The following is a 23,014-nucleotide window of genomic DNA, read 5'->3' as shown; positions in this document are numbered from 1 at the left end:
TATTACACATGCTGGAGAAGAAATAAATAAACATAATTCGAAATTAATCAGACGCATATACAGTAGTAAGACCATATTGACCGGGAACCTAAACTATAGGGCGCTAATCGTGATTCACCTGATCTGCAATGGCCGAAATGCACATCATCGATCAACAACGCCCTCTGCAAAGGTCACCAAAATTATGGGAATCTACACTCCACGGACGACGATCGTCGCCCGTGCATTGCAACATTGCGAACTCAGCTGGAGTACGAGGGTCTGTTGGCACAGCTCTAACTTTCAACTCCAACTTATCTAGAGTCGGAGCTGTGCCAAACGATCCATATTCTCTGTTTTTAGGAGTGAAGTTAGCAGAGCTACTCCTAAAAAATACAGGAATGCTAGGAGACGGGATACGTTGCCCCCAACGGGATAGCTCCCCTCCACCTCCATTAGCTGCAAGAGCATAAGGCACAAGGGCCGAGCCGGCGGCGGTGGCCGGAGCTAGAGAGCCAGGGGAGGGGCGGCGGTGGTTGCCGGAGCCGAGAGAGAGAGCGACGGCGGTGGCTGGAGCCGGCCGCCGGCAGCTGGAGCCAAAGAGCGGAGGGATGGGGCGGCGGCGGTGGCCGGAGCTAGAGAGCCGGGGGAGGGGGCGACGGTGGTGGCCAGAGCCGGGGCGCCAGCGGCTGGAGCCAGAGAGCGGAGGGATGGGGCGGCGGTGGTGGCCGGAGCCAGAGAGCTGAGGGAGGGGGCAGCGGTGGTGGCCAGAGCCGGCGGGGGAGGGGACGGCGACGGTGGCTGGAGCCGGGGGAGGGAGTGGCGGCGGTGGCCGGAGCCGGCAGGGGAGGGGGTGGCGACGGTGGCCGGAGCCGGATCCAGGAGATGGGAGGGGGTGGCAGTGGTGCGTCGCCGGAGTCGGAGGAGGAAGCGGCAGCGGTGGCCAGAGCTAGGGAGGAAGGGGCGCTGGGGCGGCAGTGGTCGGCGGCGTCAATGTCGGGTGTGTATCGCGTGATACCTGGCTGCTATCGCATGATTCCTGATAGGTATCACCTGATACATCACAAGTATCATCTAATAGGTATCGCGTGATACCTGATAGGTATCACCCGATACCTCGCAAGTATCACCTTATATGTGGCAAGAATCGCATGATACCTGATAGGTATCACCTGATACGTTGCGAGTATCACCTAAAAACGTGATAGAATCGCCTGATACCTGATATGTATCACCCGATACCGGACCTGATACCTAACCAGTATCATCTTGTTCAAAAAGGGGATTCCGTTATATAGCAGCCCCCAAAAAATAAACTACGGGTGTAGAGCTGGGTTTTTGCTGCTCCACAGCTCCACTCCAACCCAAAAGACCCACTACCCTTTATTTTTTAACATATTCACATAAAAATGTCACTGAATTATCCCAAACTCACCTCCTCTCCCCCCTAAAAAAAAACTTAACTTCCACAGATGGGCAAAGGCGGCGGGCCGATGGCGACGCTCCTGCAGTGACGGCGGGTGATGCGAGCAGTGGCGGCGCACGGGTGGGGTGCGCGGGCAGCGGTGCTCCGGCGGGGGCGGTCAGCGTGAGCGAGGACGACGTGTGTGCGGCGCACAGCCTGCGACGGGCGGCACGCCGACGCGGGCGGATGGGTGGTGCAGGGGAAGTAGTGCGCGGCCGGCGTGCGTGGAGACGATGCTTGGGCGGCGCACGGCCGGCAGCATGGATTCCTTTTTTTTCAATATTTTTTAGATCGGGAGCTAAAAGCTTGCCAAACACTTTTGGATGGGTCTCTAACTCTAATAGAAGCTAGCTCCAACTGAAATAGCAGTTTAGAGCTAGGAGTTGGAGTTTATAGCCCTCCCAAACACGGCCCGAGACTTGAGAGAGAGTCGGCAGTGAGGACACCATCGATTTGTCCCGGAGCTCTCTCGCGCGGATGACAAATCGACAAGGCAACAAAGGGTTGCAGTTGTAGTAGCAGTAAACAGCAGCAGCCACCGGCCACCAGTACTCGTCGTCCCATCCGCCGAGCTGTAATACTTTCCCCAAGCCCACCTGCCGCTCCCCATGTTACCCTCTTCTGATCCTCTCCTCTCCCTCCCGCAGTCGCAGGCCAGCCAAAAGCAAAGCCATTGCCTGCCGACCACCGCCGTCTGGGCCCCGAAACACTGCATGTTCGTCGTCGTACCGTCGTACGCAGCCCCCACCACGTGGATGCCGGAAAGCCGGTGACGGCGGCGTAGCAGCAGCACACACACCGCCGGTCGCGCCGCGGATCTAGGCTCGCGCTCGCGTGGCATGCATTGCAAACGGAAAGGCCTCGTGCCCCCATCCGTCGACCAAGATCGAGAGAGCGTTTGGACTTTTGGCGTGCGAAAAGCCCCCAGCAAAACAGGGAGATTTTGCCGGCTGCCCTCGTGGCTCGTGCCCCGTGAAACCGAAATTTTGAACAGCTCTGCGACGAGGGACGCCTTTTTACTACTAGTACAAGTACCTGAGTATATATACGAGTGTTTACTTTTTACTACTACTACATGGCGAATTGAACTGCTGCACGAGTGCACGACAATCTGTAGGGTAGAGAGATGGGGAGTCCATGTGCCGCAAGAGCTGTGGTGAATACAAACCTGGAACGATCCATCATCCATGTGCGGTGCCCGCAAGCTGTGGATACGAACCGCGCATGTGCGGTGCCCTCTCCAGGAGTAGAATGGAGTACCAGAACTAGTAGCTAGTGGAGGTGCACTGGAAAAAGGGCATCAGCATGTGCCGCCGATCTAGTGGACGTATACTACGGAGTACTATTACTTATAGTATATGACCCACTCACCGATTTAATCTAGACTTGGAGTAGCATCTCACCACCTCGTCGTGTTATTTTTTTTAAGAACATTTATAATAGCAGACTATTAGCTAACTATAAACATATTTTAATAAGATAAAATATGAGAGAGAAGAGTAGTGGGCTACAGATATGTAGCCAGCTGTAGCACGGACTCCAAGACGCAATGTGTGTATGACAGGTGGGATCATATATTAATAAAATAGTAAACAACTCCTCGTGCAGCTGGAGTATGAATTAGCTATTAAATTGACTATAGATAAATTGTAGTTAGTAGTAGGCTATAATATTAAACTTGCTCTTACATCTCCTCGGGTTCGTTTGATTCCCGATATTAGAGCAGGTACAATAGCAGGCTATAAGCCAGCTGTAAACATATTTTAAAAAGATAAAGGAAGAGAGAAGAGCAGCGGACTACAGATTTATAGTCAGCTGCAGCACGGACTCCAAGACTAATGTGTGTATGGCAGGTAGAACCAGGTATTAATAGTATATTAAACAACTATTATATGAATTGACTATAGATGAATTAGAGCTAGCAATAGGCTATACTATTAAACTTGCTCTTAGTCGTTACCTCGAAACTCGAATTGCCCGCCCAAAGCTACCCAAAGGGGTATCGTACTGGTCCACCACGGCCGGTGAAAACCTCTACTACTACCAGTACTGGAACTATTAATGCAGAGTGGTTTTTTGATGTTTTTCATCTGTTCCCGCCACCACCAACACCAGCACGGCGCAATAATGGACAGAGCGGTGCGTGCCCAATGCCAGTGCTAAGGCCCAGCTGCGAGCCTGCGCCCATCGACCGGTTCACGCGTCCACTGTGGCGCGTCACATGCCCCAACCCCAGCACCAAACACCGCACCTGCACACAAATATCTTAACTCCTCCACACCAATCTCGCCGTCCTCCCCTCCTCCTCCTCCTCCTCTCTATATAAACACCACCCTAACCCACCCAAACACCACCGCACCCACCAATGGCGTCCTCCACCAAGATCCCCTTCCTCCTCGCCGTCCTCCTCCTCCTTTCCGTCGCCTTCCCAGAGGTAACCTCGCAATCTCTCTAACCTCTTCTTCAACCTGATTACTATGTCTTGAATCTTGGGTTAATCTTGACGGTTCTTGTTTTCTCGCATGCAGGAGGTGATGGCAGGAGGGCACGGGCGCGGCGGAAGCAGCGGCGGCGGCGGAGGGGTGGCCGGCGGCGGGAACCTGAGGCCGTGGGAGTGCTCGCCCAAGTGCGCGGGCCGGTGCTCCAACACGCAGTACAAGAAGGCGTGCCTGACGTTCTGCAACAAGTGCTGCGCCAAGTGCCTGTGCGTGCCGCCCGGCACCTACGGCAACAAGGGCGCCTGCCCCTGCTACAACAACTGGAAGACCAAGGAAGGCGGCCCCAAGTGCCCCTAAGATGCATGCTTTGTTTCTTTTCTTCTTTTTTTTACCCTATGATTAATACCTCCTCCTACTTGTTCTACATTGGTGTCACTGCCTCACTGACACTGGTTTAGCTCATGGATCCGGTTGATTAGTTAATTGGTGGTGGGGTTTATTGCTAGATCTGGGCTTATAAGTATTAGTTTATCCTGTTCTAGTAAGGTTGTTGGTTGGGGGAATGTGTGTGAGAGAGGAGAGTGAGGATTCGTCAAAGCTGGTCAAAAACTTGGATCCCCTCTCCCTGTAGTGATTGATTGATTTGCTACTACTGGAGTGAGCTTTGCCGGAATCATTTGGTGCTCTGCTCACCCAGCATTGAAATTTGAGACAATGCTTAGTATACTTAAGTACTGGAGTAGTATAATTTCATTCGCAAGCTTTGTTGTGATCTTGTTGCGTGCACCCCCCGCGTGTTGAGCTCATCTCAAGAGATCGAATGGCTGTCTGCTTACCGATCAGTATCTTTTCTGTGCTGTGTACATCGATATAGCCGGATTTTAATTCATTTTCTAAAAAGAAAATCAGTATCTTTTCTTTCTTCTTTTTCTTTCCTTCAATTTAGGTACGGCTGATTCCATGAGTTTTGTGCATATGGGCCGACCGAAACTAAGTTGGAATAAGTTCATTTGATATCTCTTAACTTGATACCAAATCCGATTTACGCCCTAAACCGAAAACCAGATACAACCACCCCTTAACTTATAAAACCAGTGCAAACGAAGTTCTTCGGTACTATCGGTATATACGTGACTAATTTAACTTGATCTTTGTTACCCGTGGCTTTTTCGTGGCAGTTTTGTTTGGAAAAAAACAAAATTGAAAACTAAATAATTGACACAAAATATGGTCAGTCAAACTAAGATAAAGAAAAATAATGGTACCCACATGTTGGTGGTCCTACTTTCTCCACCCATGGCGAGGGGACAGCGCGGCGAGCCGCTGTCCATGGTGAGGATGCCGTCGAGGTCGGGGGGTGGCGCGTAGGACGGCGGAGATGGGGCTCGAGGACGACAAGCAAGTTGGAGAGTGCTGAGAAGGATGGTGACAGAGTGGAGAGCATTGTCCTCGAGGGAGTCGAAGTCGATGAAGGGGAGGAAGGAGGTGGAGTGGACGAAGTGGCAGAGGCTGTGCTGAGAGGGGTCCGGTAGCTAGAAGGGGGAGCATGGCGTGCTGTGGGAGCAGGGAGAAGAGGGGCCTGGGAGCAGGGAGAAGAGGGGCCTGTATGATGCGGCGGCAGCTGACATGGCAAGGGCCGGTGGTGCAAAGACGGAGGAGACTGGGAAGAAGATGAGGTGTGCATCCTCGAACATGTTGCCATCGTCATCGTCAAAGCAGGTGGGGAAGTAGGAGTGGCGACCAAGACAGTAGTGGAGCTCGGTGGAGAAGGCGTGATGATGACGGCGGAAGGAGTTGGGAGCGTCGAAGCTGTGGAGATCGGCGTCGGCAGCGGATTTCTGCCACCGCGCCGCGCCGCTCTGCTCACCCTACTCCCTTGGGAGAGGATAAGATACATAGAAGTGGGGATGAGGTGGAGGAAGTAGGTCCACTGATACGTGGGTTCTACTATTTTTCAATCTTATTATTTGACTGACATGCGTGCTCACATATTTTGTTTATTTGTTAAATTTTTAGATTTTGCTTCATGTGCCACGTCAGATAAAGATAGAGTCAAGCGTCACCTCAGCTGAAACCACCGCCACCGTCCAAACCGCCTTCGGAGTTAGTTTACACCGGTTTTGACCGCTGTATTTGGTTTTTCGGTTGAAGGATAAAAATTGGATTTGTCGACAAGTCAAAGGGACCTCATATCTATCCTACATGGGCCGACAAAAACTACGACCAATCTTAGCAACTTTTGGGCCTCTCGGCAGTAGGCCATTGGCTGTCTCTGTTCACGTCTTTCTAGCCTTCTGGCCGAACGCTTGGAAACCAACTCTTTGATGGTCCATCATATGGAGACACAGGCCACGGCCCACGGCTCATCCTAGCTTGCAGGAATAAGTTCACTTGGTGCCTCTCAAAAGTGATTGAAATCTAATCTGTGACCCTAAACCACAAAACTGGATATCTTGACCCCCCAAATTATGGAAACCGGTGCAATTTGACTCCCTCAGCGGTTTTGGAGGGCGGTTTCGCTGATGTGGCGCTGACGTGGCGGTATTGACCGAGTCTCCTTTACACGTGGCGTTGACGTGGCGTTAAGGTGGCATTTAGAATTAAAAAATATATGTGGGACCCATTTGTCAATGACACAGAAAATAGATTGTGGGACCCACGTGTCCCTTCTCTCTCCCCTCCCTCTGTTCCCTCTCTCTCTCCCGCGGCAGGCGGAGATGGTGGCGAGGGGCGGAGGCGCGGCGGCACCCGGGCTGAGCTCCACCGCGACGAAGACGGAGGAGACCACAGCGGCGGTGGCAGGAGGCACACGTGGCGGGGTACGGCGAGCTCGGCCCGGCAGTGAGAGGACGAGGGGAGTCGGCGGCGGTGCGAGCGGCGGCTAAGGGACGGGGGCCGGCGGCGGTGGCGGGAGGGCGGGCCGGTGAGCACGGCGGCTTGTGGCAGTGGGAGGACGTGGGGAGCCGGCGGTGGCGGGAGGGCGGGCGGGCGAGGGCGGTGGCGGCTCATGGCAGAGGGAGGACGAGGGGAAGCGGCGGCCAAGGTATCTGAGTTCCTCTTCAGCCGCTTCGCCGCTGACCATGCCGCCATCGCCATCTCCGAGGTATCCAAGTCAAAGTCGAAGTCGCCGCCGCGGCCTGCTTCTCCCGCCCGCCGCCATTCCCCTCGTCCTCCCATTGCTTCTCTCGCCCGCCGCCGCCCGCGGGCTGCCGTCGCCGCCACTCGGTCGCCGATGACGTCTCGATGCCGGCCGCTAACGACGTCTCGATGCCGGCCGCTGGGTGATGCGATGCCGGCCGCTGGGTGATGCGGGTGGTGGTGGTGCGAGAGGAACGGCGAGCGGCCGCCGCTTCAGCTCCAGCCCACGGCCGCCGCCACCGTCACTCGCTCCCCGCGGACGGCCGTAGGGGAGAGGGAGAAAGAAAGAGAGAAGAGAGGGGAGGAAGAAGAAAGGGAGAAGATGGCGTGTGGGGCCCACATGTTAGTAGGCCCCACAATTGTGTGTGAATGACAAATGAGTCCCACGTATAACTTTTTAATTGAAATGCCACCTAAGCGCCACATCAACGCCACGTGTAAAGAAGACCTCGTCAATACCGCCACGTCAGCGAAACCGCCCTCCAAAACCGCCGAGGGAGTCAAATTGCACCGGTTTTCATAGTTTGGGGGTCAAGATATCCGGTTTTGTGGTTTAGGGTCACGGATTAGATTTCAATCACTTTTGAGGGTCACAAAGTGAACTTATTCCCAGCTTGCATGATTCCTACGAGGAATAAGTTCACCTACCGTCCCTCAACTTTATGTCGAGTCTGTATAACATCCCTTATGTCCAATACCAGAAATCTCCCCCCCTAAACTATACGAAATCATGTAGAATAGGTCCTATGGCAGTATAATAGATGGTTTTACTAACGTGGCATCCTAATCCGCAAAGAGGGAATAAAAAAATTGTGGGGGTCCATATGTAAGTGATAGAAGAAAAATGTGGGGTCCGCATGTCAGCCAATCGTCTTTCTTTTCTTCCAGCCCGGGACAGCTGGCGGGAGAGGGGGGCGTCGGCGAGAGAGGCAGTCGGCCGCATCAGCGGGAGAAAGGGGAGAGGTCGCCGGCCGTGCCGGCGGGAGAAGGGAGAGAGGAGGCCGGCCGCGCTGGCCGTGCCTGCGAGAATAGGAGGAGAGGCGGCCGGCCGCATCGACTGGAGAAATGGGAGAGGCCGCCGGCCGCGCCGGCAGGAGAAGGGGGATAGGAGGCCGACTGCCCTGGCCGCGCCGGTGAGAGAGGGGAGAGCCCGCCGCCCGTGCTGGCGAGAGAAGGGGGAGAGGCTACCTGTCGCGCCGGCGGGAGAAGGGGGAAATGAGGCCAGCGGGAGAGTGGGAGAGAAGGAGGGGGAGTCGTTGTCATCGTCTCCCAGTGAAACCCCAAGCGCGTTGTCGTTGTCCTCTTCCAGCCTACTTCGCCCATTGCGTTTCCGTCCGCTGCGCCATCCTCCTCTATGGCGTTCGCTGCCGTCCTCTACACTCCACCCCCGCCACAGCGCTCCACCCGCCGCCTGCCAGCTTTGTGCGCCGCTGCTTCGCTCGACACAGCAACACCGCCCCGCCTGCCCTGCTCATGGCATGCGAGAGAGAAGATAGAGAGAAGTGGAAGGAGTGAGGATGACATGTGGGCCCCATAATTTTTTTATTCCCTCTTTACTGATTAGGATGTCACGTCAACGGAACCATTTATTTATACTGCCATAGAACCTATTCTACACGGTTTCGTATAGTTGGGGGGGGGGGGATTTCTGGTATTGGACATAAGGGATGTTAGACAGACTCGACGTAAAGTAGAGGGATAGTAGGTGAACTGAGCCCATCGAAAATCTAGAACCAAACTCTGCTTTACTTCCCTACTCTTCCTCTCAACAAAAGAGACATATGCTGATTTTCTCAATACTTTTGGTTCATCTCCTTTTTTCCCCTCAATTCATCTTCATCCCATGTAAAAAAAAATTACCATAAGATACCATTTTACGATCGGGATACTGACAACATTGGTCGTATGTGTCCCAGTTTTATCTCTCTTTTATTCTCTTTCCTCAAATCTTATCATCCAGGCAGTCGATATCGCAAGCAATTAGGAGATATTTAAATATGAGACTATTTGCCCGTCGTGGATGTAGCAAATAACTATTTACCACTGAATCTATATATTGTAGGTATATGAAGGCTCATAAATTATTGACACATGTAGTTAAACATCAAATTAAACGGCAAATAGTTAAATCCGCTAGCAATTAGATCTGCCTCAGTGGCGGATTTAGGCCTCTTTTGTGGGGTTGGCTGACCCATAGCTTTTTGAAAAAAAAAATCCTATAAACCTTAATTTTTATGTATGAATCCAAAAAAATTTAGATACATGACCCCACTTAAATACAAACCACTAATAATTGACCCCACAGGCTTAAATTCCTAGCTTCGCCACTCATCCTACTGATGATATAATAGAATTGAAGAGGACTTGGCACATCTGAGGGCATGATGCACTTGCACGAATGGTGAATGTATCTGCTCCAATCACCGTGGGAAAATGAGATTCCAGCCTTGTCTTATATTTATATGTCAAAATTTAATTTCTGGGACTTAATTTTATAGCACTTATTTTTAATAAATCGTTAAAGACACCAATATAAGAGTTTATTCACGAATATTATTTTTTTGCTAATAAGCTGAACGAATAAATATAAGCGAAACGTTTGCGCTCTTTTTTTTTTTTACAAAATGCTTCCCTTATACAACAATTGATCCATACCCCCACAAAAATCATTTATAGAAACGACTTGCGGTGGAGAGAATAAATATATTTACATCCTAAGACCTTTGAATTGGTCATTGAAATCCAATCCCCATTGTGCTATTGCTAGGTCTATATATTAATTCATGGTGGTTTTAAATACATAACCTAGCTATATACTCAAACGTGCCACCCACATGTCACCAGCAGCGACGAAATGGCAGGCAGGAGCAACACATCTCTCCTTGTTTATCTATCTGTATCTACCAATTGTTAGCGGTTGGGCGCTGGCTATACCGTCGACTACGGATCGGGTCGGCCTGACGATTAACTAGTACTAATTCGATCACACGCCTAAGAAGCTAATGTGAATGGCCTAACTTCCCGCCAAGATCGGAACAAATTGCAATTTTTCGCGCGCGATTCGAGGCATATCATCACTGCATCCCGTGGTCAACTGAACACCCCGCGAGTGTATTGGCGCTAAACACGTAGACGCTGACAAGAAATCTAATGACAGCGACTAACTTGATCCAGGACTAAATCAGGTCTGACTTGAGCACGCAGCTTCGATCGTCGGTGGCGTGGCGAGGCGATCGAGAGTACTATCAATTTTTCACGCTTTTATGGAAGTCAAATTCTCCGAGAAAAATTATTTAAATTACAAGCAGATCGATGTTGTCGCCGGCCAAATTCCCTCCCAGTCCCAGGGCCTTGTGAAAAATATATCCATTTCTCATTTATTATTGGCAAAATTGATTATATAGCATCGAAAGTTCACGTTTTTAGTATTATAGGATGATACTAGGATATGTCCCATCTGATTGTAGGTTGCTATATTCTGATACGGAGGGAGTAGTTTACAACATTTCAGCCGTTCCCTATAAAATTTCTGTGTTTCAAACGGATCTTCAGTTTTCCATACTTTCACACTGGGCTCAATTTCAATTCAAAATTTATTTTGATTCACGGAAATGTTTTCTCTTTTTAGTTTTTAAAAATATTTTCTGTGTTTCTTTTTGTTTGAAATTTTGATCTCCCAGAATTAATATTCTTGTATTCCGGGATCGATGAGTCCTGCTTCCACGGAAGAAGCTTCATCTCTGCTGCCGCTATGCGTGCTCTCGACGTGCCAGCACGTGCTGCACTGCGTCGATTTCGCGGGCTATATATATGCCACCACACGAGTCAGAAGACACACACACCGTGCAAAACTGTGCTAAAACCTAAACTGGTGATCTCCTTTGTAATCTCGGTTGATTTGAGCGAGCGAGAAAATGGCGGCGGCGGCGGCGGCGGCGGCTCGCCGGGGAAGAGGCAGTGCAAGCGGCGGCGGCGTGGTGCTCCTGTGCCTTGTGGCGGCGGCGCTGCTGATGGAGGCCATCCCCGCCGCCGAGGCCGGCGGCAAGACGTACTACGTGGGCGACGCCGCCGGGTGGGGCCGCAACCTCGACTGGTGGCTCGCCGGCAAGACCTTCTACGCCGGCGACGTGCTCGGTAAGTGCACAAGCTGATGTCAAAGCTCCATGCATTCAGGGATGGCTCTGTTTGGTGAAACCTCCGACAACTACATCCTTTTTAAAATTAGAAACTGTCTTAAATAGTTCAACTTCTCATTTAGATTCCAAAAAAATTATAGTTATAGAATTTATAAAATAAATTAGAAGTCAGAACTAAAAAAATCATATTTTCAAAAGCTTTCTACTACTACCTCCGTTTCACAATATAAATCATTTTAGTATTTTCCATATTCATATTGATATTAATCAATCTAGATAGATATATGTCTAGATTCATTAACATCAATATGAATATGGGAAATATTAGAATGACTTATATTGTGAAACGGATAGAGTACTAATCAACTATTTCTCAGAATTTTAAGCTCGTAAAAATAAAGCATATGTGACTGACTCGTGGCTATTCAGTGTTCAAGTACAACAAGGAGTACCACGACGTGGCGGTGGTCGGCGGCAAGGGGTACCGGCGGTGCAAGGTGCCGAGGAACAAGGACACGGTGGTGCTGCGGACCGGGTACGACCAGGTGACGCTCCGGCGAGGGAACAACTACTTCATCTGCGGCATGCCGGGCCACTGCGACGCCGGCATGAAGCTCGCCGTCAAGGCGTGGTAGGCTCCGATCGGCGTCGCTCTGCTTCTTGTGCTGGCTCTCTGATGATCAACTGTGCGTGTGTGTGTGTCCCCTGCACGTCCCAGGTTGAAATGGTTGATAGCGTGGTTTTCCGCGGGAACCCTTTTCTCTGTTCTGTTCCTGCGTTTTCCAAACAGGGTTTTGACCAGTGGTGATGTGGGGTGTGGTGTGTGGTTTGCTTTTGGTTGTCAGTAGAGTAGCAACTACTGCTACCACCCTTTCATATTATAAATCGTTTTGACTTTAATCAAAATCAAACTACTTTAAATTTAATTAAGTTTATAGACAAATATAGTAATATTTATAAAACCAAATTAGTTTTATTAGATCAATAATTAAATATATTTTCTTAATATATTTATCTTGGGTTAAAAATATTATAGTTTTTTTCTACAAACTTAATCAAATTTAAAATAGTTTGATTTTGATCAAAGTCAAAACGACTTATAATCTGAAACGGTGAAACGGAGAGAGTACTAGCTTGTGTGATGAGATGTCATGTCATGAGTAAACCTCAGGTGGATTCATGTGAAAAGACTGAGTGAAAAAAAAAATCCTTTTACTTTAGTCCTCTTTGGTTCCCAAGAAGGTTTGGGTGTTTAGCTACAGCCCAAAAATGGTGGAGTATTGTTAATTCTACCTAACGGAGACTATAACAGATTCTACTAGACGTTGACTTTTACTTGGGCAATTTGTGGTTTTTAAACTAAACTTTGTCAGTGCATCTTCCATACTACTATTAATTGGGATTACATCAGGTGCTTTGTGCGGTGATCATCCTACTCACTTTGAATTTGGACGTAAAGAAGATTGACGAACAATTTTGTCCCTTTCATCAAAGGGTATATATCACGAGACAACATCTTTGTGAAGGTTTTGTTCCAGACTTTTCCAATGTGAAAACGCAGGCTGTCAGGAAAGGTGAACACTGAACAGCTTCCATTTTTCACATCCACCCAATATATATGATAGACAAGAAATCAAAGACTAACAAGCCATGGAAGGTCCAAATGCTGCCAGATGCTGATCGAGCATAGTGTTCTCAGATAGAACGATTCAAAGCAGAACATGCCAATTGAACGTTGGATTCTCAGAAATACCAGTTCAAAGACACATACAAACACAACACTAAGCGTACATCACCCCGTGTGATAGGAAAGCGAAAACCAGCAAAATAACATAAACTGCTGGCTCTGAATTTGACATGTTCTACATCAAGGCACTGCAATGCCACAGCCATATAAATAGCAGCAGGATCAAAGATACCAACTGCTCAAACTACACAGGTATAACGCTTGTATATTACCTTGAGACACAGATCTCAGTCAATCCTCCTACCTTATATCACAGATTCTCAATCAGCAATACTAACAGCATGTCTGGGGAGTGGTCAGTTAAGCTCTTCGACTGCTTTGGAGATAGCGGAACCTGTATGCAAAGCTGTTTCTCAGTTGTTCTTGCACCTCTTATACATGGGTTTCCAATTCTTCATGTATGATTTCATTTCTTTTGTAACTACACAGGCTGCTTGACTTGCTGGTGCCCCTGCATTACGTTCGGTCGCATTGCTGAGATTGTGGACAGAGGCTCAACATGTAGGCATATTAACTTATCACTTCGCGCTTTGGTTCAAGCACAGAAAACCATCAATCTTGTATGCTGACTCTCCCTGTTTCCAGCGTGCTGCATGCACGGGACCTTGTATGTTTTGCTGGCGACAATAGGCTGCCAATGGCTGTATGCTTGTACCAAACGATCCTCAATGCGGGCACAGTACAACTTGCAACAGTCGCCCTGCTTGGACTGCTGCGTCCACTTCTTCTGCGATAGTTGTGCGCTATCCCAAGAATACAAGGAGCTCGAAAAACGCGGCTTCAACATGTCCAAAGGTCTTCTTGCTCCCTCCCAATTCTTACTGAAAGAACACAAAAACAGGGAAGAAAAAAGAAGTGGATGTTCACAAAGACAGATGTTCATGACTAATCATGATCTTTGATCATTATATTTTTACAGGATGGGAAGGTAGCAACAAGATGGTTGGGTGTGTACAAGGCATGAAACCACCACGAAAGCAAAGAATGTGATTTTAGGACATGTATAGCTCCAACATTTGTTTTGTGCAACTATGAGCACTTTTTCTTCAATTGCTTTCTATTAATATTCATTTACCAATGTTTCCCAAGTTCTACAAAAAAGGAAAATAAAGAATTTTATGTTAGTGAAGATTGGCACTTTCTTTTCAGTGGCTTTCTATCATCATTTCCCAAAATTCCCAAAGTTACCATGCCATTCAACAAGGGAAAAAAAAGGCACATTCATGACCTTTGCTAGATATTTGGTTCTCAGACTGTTAAATTTCATATACATTTCATTACTCCATGAATTTCGAGCTTTGCTTTAGCATGCGTCCATTATCGTCAGGGGATGCGATTAGTACTAGCTACTACTAAATATGTATACATAAAATACAAAATAAACTGGATATCAGAATTAAAAGATTTCATTTCATTTATTTTGGGGGATTAACATAGATTTTCCCCAACCAAATGTCAAATATTTCGCTTGAAGATTCATAAACCTTACTAGTTGTACCGAAACACATCCTATTTGGAGTTCCATTTATGTTCCAAGATCAGCAGGCAACACATATTCTGTGATTGTGAATTGGGCACCACAGGTTGCATTGTAAATTGCTTTGTAGTTAATCTCTGACTTTAGTCCACCCTCTGTGATGTTCCAATTCTCAATCGGAAGATGTCTGCTAAACATAACAAACACCACAAAAGGTTGAAAGATCAACAGTCTTGATGTGCTTACTTTGAGACCTGCAATTGCATCTTCTCAACAGTTCATATGGGTTATGAATTCCTTTCTCCATGCCATGGTGACTAAACCCCAACTCTGCATCAGCATCTCACCTGTAGAACTCATCGAATTTATTTTGATCGTATGCATTACATCACTAATTTCTTTTGTCAAGTCTTTGCAGCAATCCTTTCACACTAGAATTTCATGTAGTCATTATGCTAGAAGTATCCGCATAAAGGTTTGATGGTTATAATCTGCCAATACCAAACTATCTGGTGGCATCCAAGCAGTTATTGAATCAAATATCCTTGAACATTTGCAGGTCATGAACTCAATAGGACCATCTTCCCATGCAGACAGATGCCTAATGCCTTTGTAGCAATGCAACTCCCATCACATCCATCAGTAATCAATTTGATTGATTATGAAGTGCAAAAGTGTTGAATACTCTTCAAATGAATAAATTCAATAAGATGAAATGGATCACAAACAAAACTCCACGCAAACTTATCAGCGGTTATCATCACTAGGGTTTTCCCTTTCAAAAAGTAAGGTAATTTTGGTGGGCAACGAAATTCCGAAATTTCGGATATTTCAAACGAAATTTTAGCACATATTTACTAAATTTGAAGAAATTATGATCAAATTCACAAATATTTGAAAAAAAAACTGAAAATTTCACTTAAAATAATTGCTTGCCGGATGGGGGATGAAATTCCCGAAATTTCGGTTCAAATTTCCAAAATTGTGAACCGAAATTTCCATCCCTAATTCATCACTAAACAACACCTTGTAAAACTTCTCTCTTCCCTCTTCCCTCTTCCCTATTCTTAGCACTATCCAACCGAGCTGCTTCCTCATCGTCGTCCTCCTCCTTTATCTCAATCTCACCTCTCCTCCTTTCTCCTTTTCTCCTCCAAATTCTCTGCATGCTGCCGCTGATTATACTCATGCAGCCCCATCTGCATCAGCTCCCCGAGCCTATCCTTCGCCACTACCTCGGGATCCTTCTCCCTCAGCTCTAACCCCTCATAACCCTCCCGAGCACCACTGTGTGTATCTTGTATGCATAAATGATATGGTCTTTGACAAATCCCCAATGAAATCTTATATGCAGATACTATTCAGGTAACATATTGGCTTCAGTTCTGGGCACAAATATAAAGGTGTGATGAGGACAGTACATACTGTGTGCCGGAACCTAGAGACAACGATCATGTAGATATTTGCCAACTTCGAATGAAGATTTACAAACAGACTTAAATAAATGTCTTGTGTTGGTATCATTAGTTATTGTCTAGTCATTTCTTGGTTTTTATAAGCTGTGAATTATGTAATAAGTGGCTATAGCATCTTTAAAGCAAATGCCGGAATTCTTTTCACTATCTAAAAGAAGCCCCATACAGTCATACAGATGAAATCAGAATAACCCTTGCATATGCAGCAAACAGGACCAAATTGTTTTGAGTTCAGCTTGTGCAACGTGCTAGAAATTCACATGGATCGTGGACGGTGATTTTGAAATTCTAGCGTGAATTCAGGAGTGAATGTTTTTCTCTATTTTTTTGGCTGATACATTCGTTTGATCAATAACCTAATTAGCTTTGCGATGTGAGCAACATGTGTGATAGCATGTCGTTCCAGGCGTCAATGGCGCCGGGAACACACCAGTGCACGCAGTCATTGGAGATGGTGAAGTACTCTTTCATCCATTCCTCACGACGCGTCCATCCCCTGTACCTGCTCGGGTGCGCGTCCGCCCGCCGTATCATCGCCTCCGTCGTGTCCATCAGCATCATCCTCACCCCGCCGCCGCTCGCCGCCCTCTTCGCCGCCTCGAACTCCTCCACCTACGAAGCTCAGAACACACGTTTACTAGAAAGAACAAGATAATTGATCACTAGATCAATGGAGAAAAATCAAGAAATTAACCTGCAGCGTGTGGAAGTCGAGCTCGAAGCCCTGCAGCGTCTTCTCGCCACGCCGGTACGGCCGCGTCCGGACGCAGTTGCCGTCCTTGTTCCACTCCCCGCCCTCGTACTGCGACGGCGACACGGTCCGCAGCACGGCGGTGACGCCGCCGCCGTCGCTGCCCACCACGGCGCGGAGCGCGGCGCGGGTGGCCATGCGGAGCGCGTACCGCAGCGTGAGGTCGGTGACGTTGGGGAGGAGGCAGTGGTGGCACCCGACGAGCCGGCCGGCCTCGTACAGCATCGACGGCCGGTAGAACCAGCTCGACGCCGACACAACGGCGTAGTCGAACGCCGGGACGTGCGGCGCCCACACGGCGGCGGGCTCGTCGAGGTAGAGGTTCCACAGGCCCGTGTGCGCCGGCCCGTCGGCGTCGACGAGCTCGCTCCGGACCAGGAACGGCGCCCAGAAGTTGAGGACGGTGAAGTTGTAGCCGCCGCCGTAGTGGTACACCGTGTGCTCGCTGCTCGGCCAGCTCGTCGTTGGCTCGGCAACCTGCAGGCCGGCCAATAAAACGTCACACCCTTTGCTGCTGGCCCATTTCTGACCGTCCGATCAAGCGATCAATGATTCAGATCGAAGCTAGTACTGTAGAAAATCCGGCACGTTTTTTACTTTTTACCCTGGTCAGGAGACAGATGAGGGAGTTCATGTGGTTCTTGGCAAGGGAATCCCCAATGAAGGCCAAGGTCTTGCCCCTCATGGCAGAGAGGAAGCGCGACGGGTCGAGACGGGGGAGATCACAACCGTCCGGACGCCACCGCCACTGCATGAAGCCAAGGTCCAGCTTGCCGTACTTCATACAGTCATAGTGCTCGTGGATGAACGAGCAGGTGTCGTTGGTGTAGTAGGGTGCATCAGGGTCTGGCACCCATTCGCCTCTAAATATGTCGCAGGCCTCGCCGTCAGCCTTCCGGCCACCGGAGGAGGTGGAGAAGGAAGAGTAGGACAGCCAGGCGGACAGTGTTCGCGGCATAACCACCGGGAAAGGGAAGTATGTGTCGGAGACGGCGATGACAGCGACGAGTAGGAGGATAGAGATGGCGGGAATCAAGCACCTGCCGTTGTAGTACTGCGTCTTGACACGAAAATTGCAGAGATTATTAAGAAGCGCCATCGATCGGCACTAGGAGAAAACTAAGAATCTATATTTATGTGAGAATTGGGTGTGAAACACCGGTGGAGTTAATTCAGGTGTATATATAAGAAGGTGTTCATAATCTCAATGTATCGGAATTTTGGTTTTTTCGGGTCCACTGCTACTGGCCTAATAATATAATCTCCGCAGCACACACTGTCTGTACGTAGTATGGCGTCGCACCTCATGGCACCACGAGTCTCTGTTGGCATCCATGTTACTTCCTCGCAGCAAAGCTCACAGATGATTAAATTGTTGGTAAGTTATGGGATCCGAGGGTCTCCAGCATGAGCAAATTCTCTCGGCGCGCACATGGACACATCACACATGGTTGGTGTCCTCTACAGAAAGACCCATTTTGTCTTCTATAGAAAGACCCATTTTCACTTTATGTCTGTATTGGGTAGAATCTCCCACTTGTTAGGGCGAAGCTACCATGAAGCTAAGAGCTAGCAGAACGAAGAAACTGACTATGTTGGTCATCTAGGCATATGACTTCAACACTCATAAAAAAGTGCTCACATGTACTCCATCCGTCCCATAATATAAGAGATTTTGGTGGGATGTGACACATTTTAGTACTACGAATCTGGACAGAGAGCTTGTTCAGATTCTTAGTACTAGGATATGTCCACAAAAATCCCTTATATTATAGGACAGAGTGAGTAATTATGTAAATTATTATCCTTTCCCCTCCCACCCGAAACCCTCACTGCCTCTTCCCCTTGCCATGCCACCTGAGCTACTGACATCCCGTAGCTGCTAGGACGGCGGAGGCGAGGCTTGTGCATCAGTACCAGGTGAAGGAGTGGTACGGTGACGTAGGCAGGTGGCAACACTGGTTTCGGCTGGTGGGCGGCGCATTGGTGGAGGCGCAAAGAATGTGCTTTTAGGACATGTATAGCTCCAGCATTTGCTTTCTGCAATGATTGGCACTTTTTCTTCAATGGCTATCTATTAGTCTTCATTTATCAATGTTTTCCAAGTTCTGCAACAAGGAAAATAAAGAATTTTATGTTTGCGAAGATTAGCACTCTCTTTTAAATGGCTTTGTGGCAATCCTCATTTCCCACAGTTGCCATGCCATTCAACAAGGAAAATAAAGGCGCATTCATGACCTTCACTACTCATTTGGTTCTCAAACTGTAAAATTTCCTTTACATATCTATTACTCCATGTATTTCAAGCTTTGCTTGAGCATATGTCCATTATGAACGCTAAATATCACAAAGGGATATGATTAATATTAGCTACTGATAAATATGTACTAACACAAAAAAATATCAAACTGGGTATATTCTAATTTCATTTATTTTGGGTGGTTAACATGGATATTCTGTAACCAAATGTCAACTAGTTCGCTTAGGACGCACAAATTTTACTAAAAATGTTGTACCGAAACAGCATCCTATTCTCGAGTTCCATTTATGTTCCAAGATTAACAGGCATCACGGGTTGTAAATTGCATTGCGGTCAATCTATGGACACGACTGATCATGCGCTGCTACACTAGCATATGCAAATAAAACCTTACGAATGGCAAAGTATCCAAATAAATGATCAAAATGTTGCTTTGAGAATATTGAACGACACATGCTAATAAACAGAACAATCCAAGGTGAAAGAGGTACAAGCAAGAGAAACTGACCTTAGTCCACCCTCTGTGCTGTTCCAATTCTCAATCGGAAGATGTCTGCTATACGTAACAGACACCATAAAAGGTTGAAAAGATCAACAACCTTGATGTGCTTACGTTGAGGTCTGCAATTGAAACTTCTCAACAGTTCATGGGTCATGAATTCCTTTGTCCATGGTGACAAAACACCAACTCTACATCAGCATCTCACCTGAAGAACTCATAGATTTTCTTTTGATCATATACATTACATCACTAATTTCTTTTATCAAGCCTTTGCAGCCCTTTCACACTAGAATTCCATGTAGTCATTATGCTAGAAGTATCCGCATAAAGGTTTGATGGTTATAATCTGACAAAATACCAAACTATCTGGTGGCATCCAAGCAGTTATTCAACCAAATATCCTTAAACATTTGCAGGTCATGAACTCAGTAGGTCAATCTTCCCTTGCAGACAGATGCCTAATGCCTCTGTAGACATGTAAGTATGCAACCCCCAGGCCCCATCACATCCAATCGCTTTGATCGATTGTGAAACACAGAGGTGCTGAATACTCTTCAAATGAATCAATTCAATAAGCATATCTTGCAACCAAGGAGATGAATAGAGTCACAAACAAAACTATGCACAAACTTATCAGCGGTTATCATCATTAAACAGCACCTTGTAAAACTTCCTCCTCTCCTCCCTCTTCTCAGCACTATCCAACCGCACTGCTTCCTCATCGTCCTCCTCCTCTTCCTCCTTTATCTCAATCTCTCCTCTCCTCCTCTTCTTCTCCAAATTCTCTGAACGCCGCCGCTGATTATACTCATGCAGCCCCTCCTGCATCAGCTCCCCGAGCCTATCCTTCGCCGCTACCACCGGATCCTTCTCCCTCAGCTCCGACCCCTCGTAACCCTCCCGGAGCACCACCGTGTGTATCTTGTACCTGTTTGAGACGTAGAAGAGGCACGGATGCCGGTGCAGCATCCTCGCCGTGTCCTCCGGCAACCCGAACTCCCTCCTGAAATGCTCCAGCTTCAGAACCGACATCTTTTTCCACAATGTGAGCGAGAGGAGCTCGTGCACCACCGCCACCGCTCGCTTCTCGGCGTCGGCGTCCGTGCCTATCGCCGCCCATCTCTCCGAGTACGGCGAGATGTACGGCGTGGAATTGAATTCCTCTATCTTGGCATGAGACTTGGCCCAGGAGGGTGGCAGCGAGCAGGTGAACCGCGGGGCGGAGGAGTCGGCGGCGGAGGCGGCCGCCGCCTCGACGGAGGAGACGGCGAGGGAAGGGACCCACCGGAGAAGCTCCAGCTCGGCGGCGTTGCGGCGGTGCGGGTAAGGGTTGGCGAGGCGGAAGAGGTCGGTGCGGGCGGGGAGGAGGCGGAGGAGGTAGTCGTCGGGGAGGCCGAGCGGGCCCCGCAGCGCGGCGAGCTTGGACACCTGGAGGCGGCGGCCGCGGGCGAGCATGAGCACCCGCGCGAGGCGGTCGGCCATCGCCGGCTCGGACGCCGCGACGGCCGCCTCCTCGGCGTCGACCAGCGCCGCCATCCGCTTGGTGAACCCGAAGCAGGCCTCCTCCCCGCCATCGCCATCGCCGCCGGCGCCGCCGTGGAAGAGGTCGAAGCAGGAAGGGTACTTGCGGAGCCAGTTGGCGGCTCGGCCGAGGAGGTCGAGCGTCTTGAAGCGGGACTGGAGGAGGCGGACGGGGGCGGTGCGGGACGGGAAGCGGAGGAGGAGGCGCTTGATCTGGTTGTTCACGATCCAGCGGCGGTTGCGGCGGAGCGCGGCCTCCAGCGCCGGGTCCTTCGGGGAGGACCACCGTGCCATGCGGCGGCGCTCCGGCGACGGCGGCGGCGGCGGGAGGGAAGGGGTGTGAGAGTGTGGTGAGCCGCGTCGGAGTGTTGGACGGCTGAGATTGGCTTGCGATAATGGGCTGTAGGATTGTAAAAATGGGCCTTGCATATTTCTTTAATGGGCCTGTTTGTTGGCAATTGGAATAGGTTCACTTTAGGTCCCTCGTCTTGACGTCGAGTTTAAATCACGTCCCTGAACCGCAATACCATAAATCATGACTCCCAACTTGCATCCCGGGTTAAATTAGGCCCTCTAGCAGCATAGATTTGATTTGGTAGATGAAAGTTATAAATTTGTACTAGTACTAATAATTATCTCAACCGTTTAATTTGGTAGATGGAAGTTATAAAAAATTTAGATGCATTCATAGCATGACATGTCAGTGTTAGTACTAAGAATTTACGTAACCATCGTTTCGCTTATTCGCGAAATAAGCAAAACGGTATATTCGCAAATGAAAAGTAATTTGTGAATAAAACTTTTATATGTGTGTTATTAACGATCTAAAAGCAAATGCTGAAAATTAAACTTCAATGAAAAAAACCTTAAATTCAACTCCAAATTTATGGTTGAAAATTTAAATTTTGGCTGATAAGTATAAATATAAGTGAAAAGTTGAGACCCTTAGTTAGAAAAAGTTACTCTATGTTTATATAAACTTTTCCTATTTTTTTAGGTTATAGTTGACTTGTAGTATTAAGGGGGTGTTCGGGAGACTTTAGTCCCTCTTTGATAGGGATTAAAGTTTTGGAGGGAGAGAGATAGTCCCTCCCTCCCAAACAGCCCCTAAACTTGCTCTTACGGAAAGAGGTAGTACGTACTGTACGAACCAAGTGCAAGTTTGAAGTTTCCCAACACGATGGCAACATCAGGCACGGCGATGCGAGGGGGCGCTAACGTCCACCGTGCCGACCGGTTTGGAGCCTCTTCCCCGCTTGCAACGCAGGGGACGAGGAGTTAGGCTCTGTTCGTTCTGGGGGAGAGAGGGGATTGTGTCTCGTTTTCCACGCGCATGTTTTTCAAACTACTAAACGATGTATTTTTTATAAAAAAATTTCTATATGAAAGTTGCTTTAAAAAATCATATTAATCCATTTTTGAAATTTAAAATAGTTAATACTCAATTAATTATGAGCTAATGCCTTACCTCGTTTTGTATATACTCCTAATCTCCTCAATCCCCTTCTCCTCAAACACACCCTTAAGCCACCAGCTACATGCAAGAACTGCAAGCTGCAGTTATTAGGGGTATGTTTAGTTTCAAAGATTTTTTTTAAACTTTTAACTTTCCATCATATTAAATTTTTCATACATATAGTAGTTTTTCAATCACATCGTCTCTAATTTTAATTAAATTTTAAACTTTGGTTGGAACTAAACACACTCTAGATGATGATGCGATGAATTCTGAACCGGGGGCCTACCACTAGTCTGGTCCTTCCCTCGAGTAATAAACGATCCAGGCGCTGCTGCTATGCTGCTGCCTGCTGCTCAATGGCCAGGGCCAGCCTGATCCTGCAGATGATGAGGTGGTAGAGAGACAGAGAGAAAGCCAGCTAGGCTATGCATGGCAGAAAGTAGTATAGGAGTATGTGCCTCTAGGCACAAGTACGTACTGTACTCCTACAGGTACAGTAGAGTAACTGGACGGATAGATGGACGGGATCGTCACTGTCCTCACCCTCGTAGATTGCACCCCAAGGCACAAAACTAGGGCTTTGCGTCAAAATGGCCAGAGACCCGTGCCGCGGTGGTCCACGAAAGAATCTGAGAGCGCATGTACGTATGAGTATCATCTTAAGGA

At 48.3% G+C, this 23,014-nt stretch overlaps 4 protein-coding genes across 6 annotated transcripts; 3 read left to right on the top strand and 1 right to left on the bottom strand.

Moving 5' to 3' along the window:
* Nucleotides 1–3,713: 3,713 nt before the first annotated feature.
* LOC127775485 (gibberellin-regulated protein 5-like) lies at nt 3,714–4,654 on the top strand. The gene is made up of 2 exons (XM_052301738.1): nt 3,714–3,878; nt 3,973–4,654. Exons 1-2 carry the CDS (start codon nt 3,810–3,812, stop codon nt 4,237–4,239), a joined length of 336 nt encoding a protein of 111 aa, XP_052157698.1. The 5' UTR covers nt 3,714–3,809; the 3' UTR covers nt 4,240–4,654.
* A 6,218-nt stretch (nt 4,655–10,872) lies between these two features.
* LOC127777742 (basic blue protein-like) lies at nt 10,873–12,125 on the top strand. The gene is made up of 2 exons (XM_052304359.1): nt 10,873–11,154; nt 11,586–12,125. Exons 1-2 carry the CDS (start codon nt 10,935–10,937, stop codon nt 11,789–11,791), a joined length of 426 nt encoding a protein of 141 aa, XP_052160319.1. The 5' UTR covers nt 10,873–10,934; the 3' UTR covers nt 11,792–12,125.
* An 888-nt stretch (nt 12,126–13,013) lies between these two features.
* Nucleotides 13,014–13,805, top strand: LOC127776389 (cell number regulator 11-like). The gene is made up of 3 exons (XM_052302743.1): nt 13,014–13,239; nt 13,333–13,404; nt 13,489–13,805. The coding sequence occupies exons 1-3, from the start codon at nt 13,014–13,016 to the stop codon at nt 13,803–13,805; spliced, it is 615 nt and encodes a 204-aa protein (XP_052158703.1).
* A 2,185-nt stretch (nt 13,806–15,990) lies between these two features.
* Nucleotides 15,991–21,232, bottom strand: LOC127778089 (protein trichome birefringence-like 20). 3 transcript variants are annotated; one of them, XM_052304741.1, is made up of 4 exons: nt 19,375–19,987; nt 17,211–18,714; nt 16,550–17,083; nt 15,991–16,467 (listed from the first exon to the last, which is right to left on the bottom strand). In XM_052304741.1, exons 2-4 carry the CDS (start codon nt 17,703–17,705, stop codon nt 16,216–16,218), a joined length of 1,281 nt encoding a protein of 426 aa, XP_052160701.1. In that variant the 5' UTR covers nt 17,706–18,714; nt 19,375–19,987; the 3' UTR covers nt 15,991–16,215. The 3 variants fall into 3 exon arrangements, with proteins under 3 accessions (XP_052160701.1, XP_052160704.1, XP_052160702.1); XM_052304744.1 differs by lacking the exons at nt 15,991–16,467; nt 17,211–18,714 and having other exon boundaries at nt 16,939–17,083; nt 19,375–21,232; XM_052304742.1 differs by lacking the exons at nt 15,991–16,467; nt 16,550–17,083 and having other exon boundaries at nt 17,721–18,714; nt 19,375–21,232.
* Between the last annotated feature and the right edge of the window lie 1,782 nt (nt 21,233–23,014).

Source organism: Oryza glaberrima, chromosome 6 (assembly GCF_000147395.1).
Source record: "Oryza glaberrima chromosome 6, OglaRS2, whole genome shotgun sequence".
In the NCBI taxonomy this organism is placed as follows: Eukaryota; Viridiplantae; Streptophyta; class Magnoliopsida; order Poales; family Poaceae; genus Oryza; species Oryza glaberrima.
This window is presented reverse-complemented; position numbering and strand designations above follow the sequence as displayed.

Coding starts and splice junctions, on each gene's coding strand:
- LOC127775485 (XM_052301738.1), top strand. CDS start 3,810: ATGGCGTCCTCCACCAAGATCCCCTTCCTCCTCGCCGTCCTCCTCCTC. Junction 3,879..3,972: donor TTTCCGTCGCCTTCCCAGAG/GTAACCTCGCAA, acceptor TCTCGCATGCAG/GAGGTGATGGCAGGAGGGCA.
- LOC127777742 (XM_052304359.1), top strand. CDS start 10,935: ATGGCGGCGGCGGCGGCGGCGGCGGCTCGCCGGGGAAGAGGCAGTGCA. Junction 11,155..11,585: donor CTACGCCGGCGACGTGCTCG/GTAAGTGCACAA, acceptor GTGGCTATTCAG/TGTTCAAGTACAACAAGGAG.
- LOC127776389 (XM_052302743.1), top strand. CDS start 13,014: ATGTTCTACATCAAGGCACTGCAATGCCACAGCCATATAAATAGCAGC. Junction 13,240..13,332: donor CTTTGGAGATAGCGGAACCT/GTATGCAAAGCT, acceptor GTAACTACACAG/GCTGCTTGACTTGCTGGTGC. Junction 13,405..13,488: donor TGTGGACAGAGGCTCAACAT/GTAGGCATATTA, acceptor CCCTGTTTCCAG/CGTGCTGCATGCACGGGACC.
- LOC127778089 (XM_052304741.1), bottom strand. CDS start 17,705: ATGGCGCTTCTTAATAATCTCTGCAATTTTCGTGTCAAGACGCAGTAC. Junction 17,084..17,210: donor TCATCTGTCTCCTGACCAGG/GTAAAAAGTAAA, acceptor GCCGGCCTGCAG/GTTGCCGAGCCAACGACGAG. Junction 16,468..16,549: donor TCGACTTCCACACGCTGCAG/GTTAATTTCTTG, acceptor TGAGCTTCGTAG/GTGGAGGAGTTCGAGGCGGC.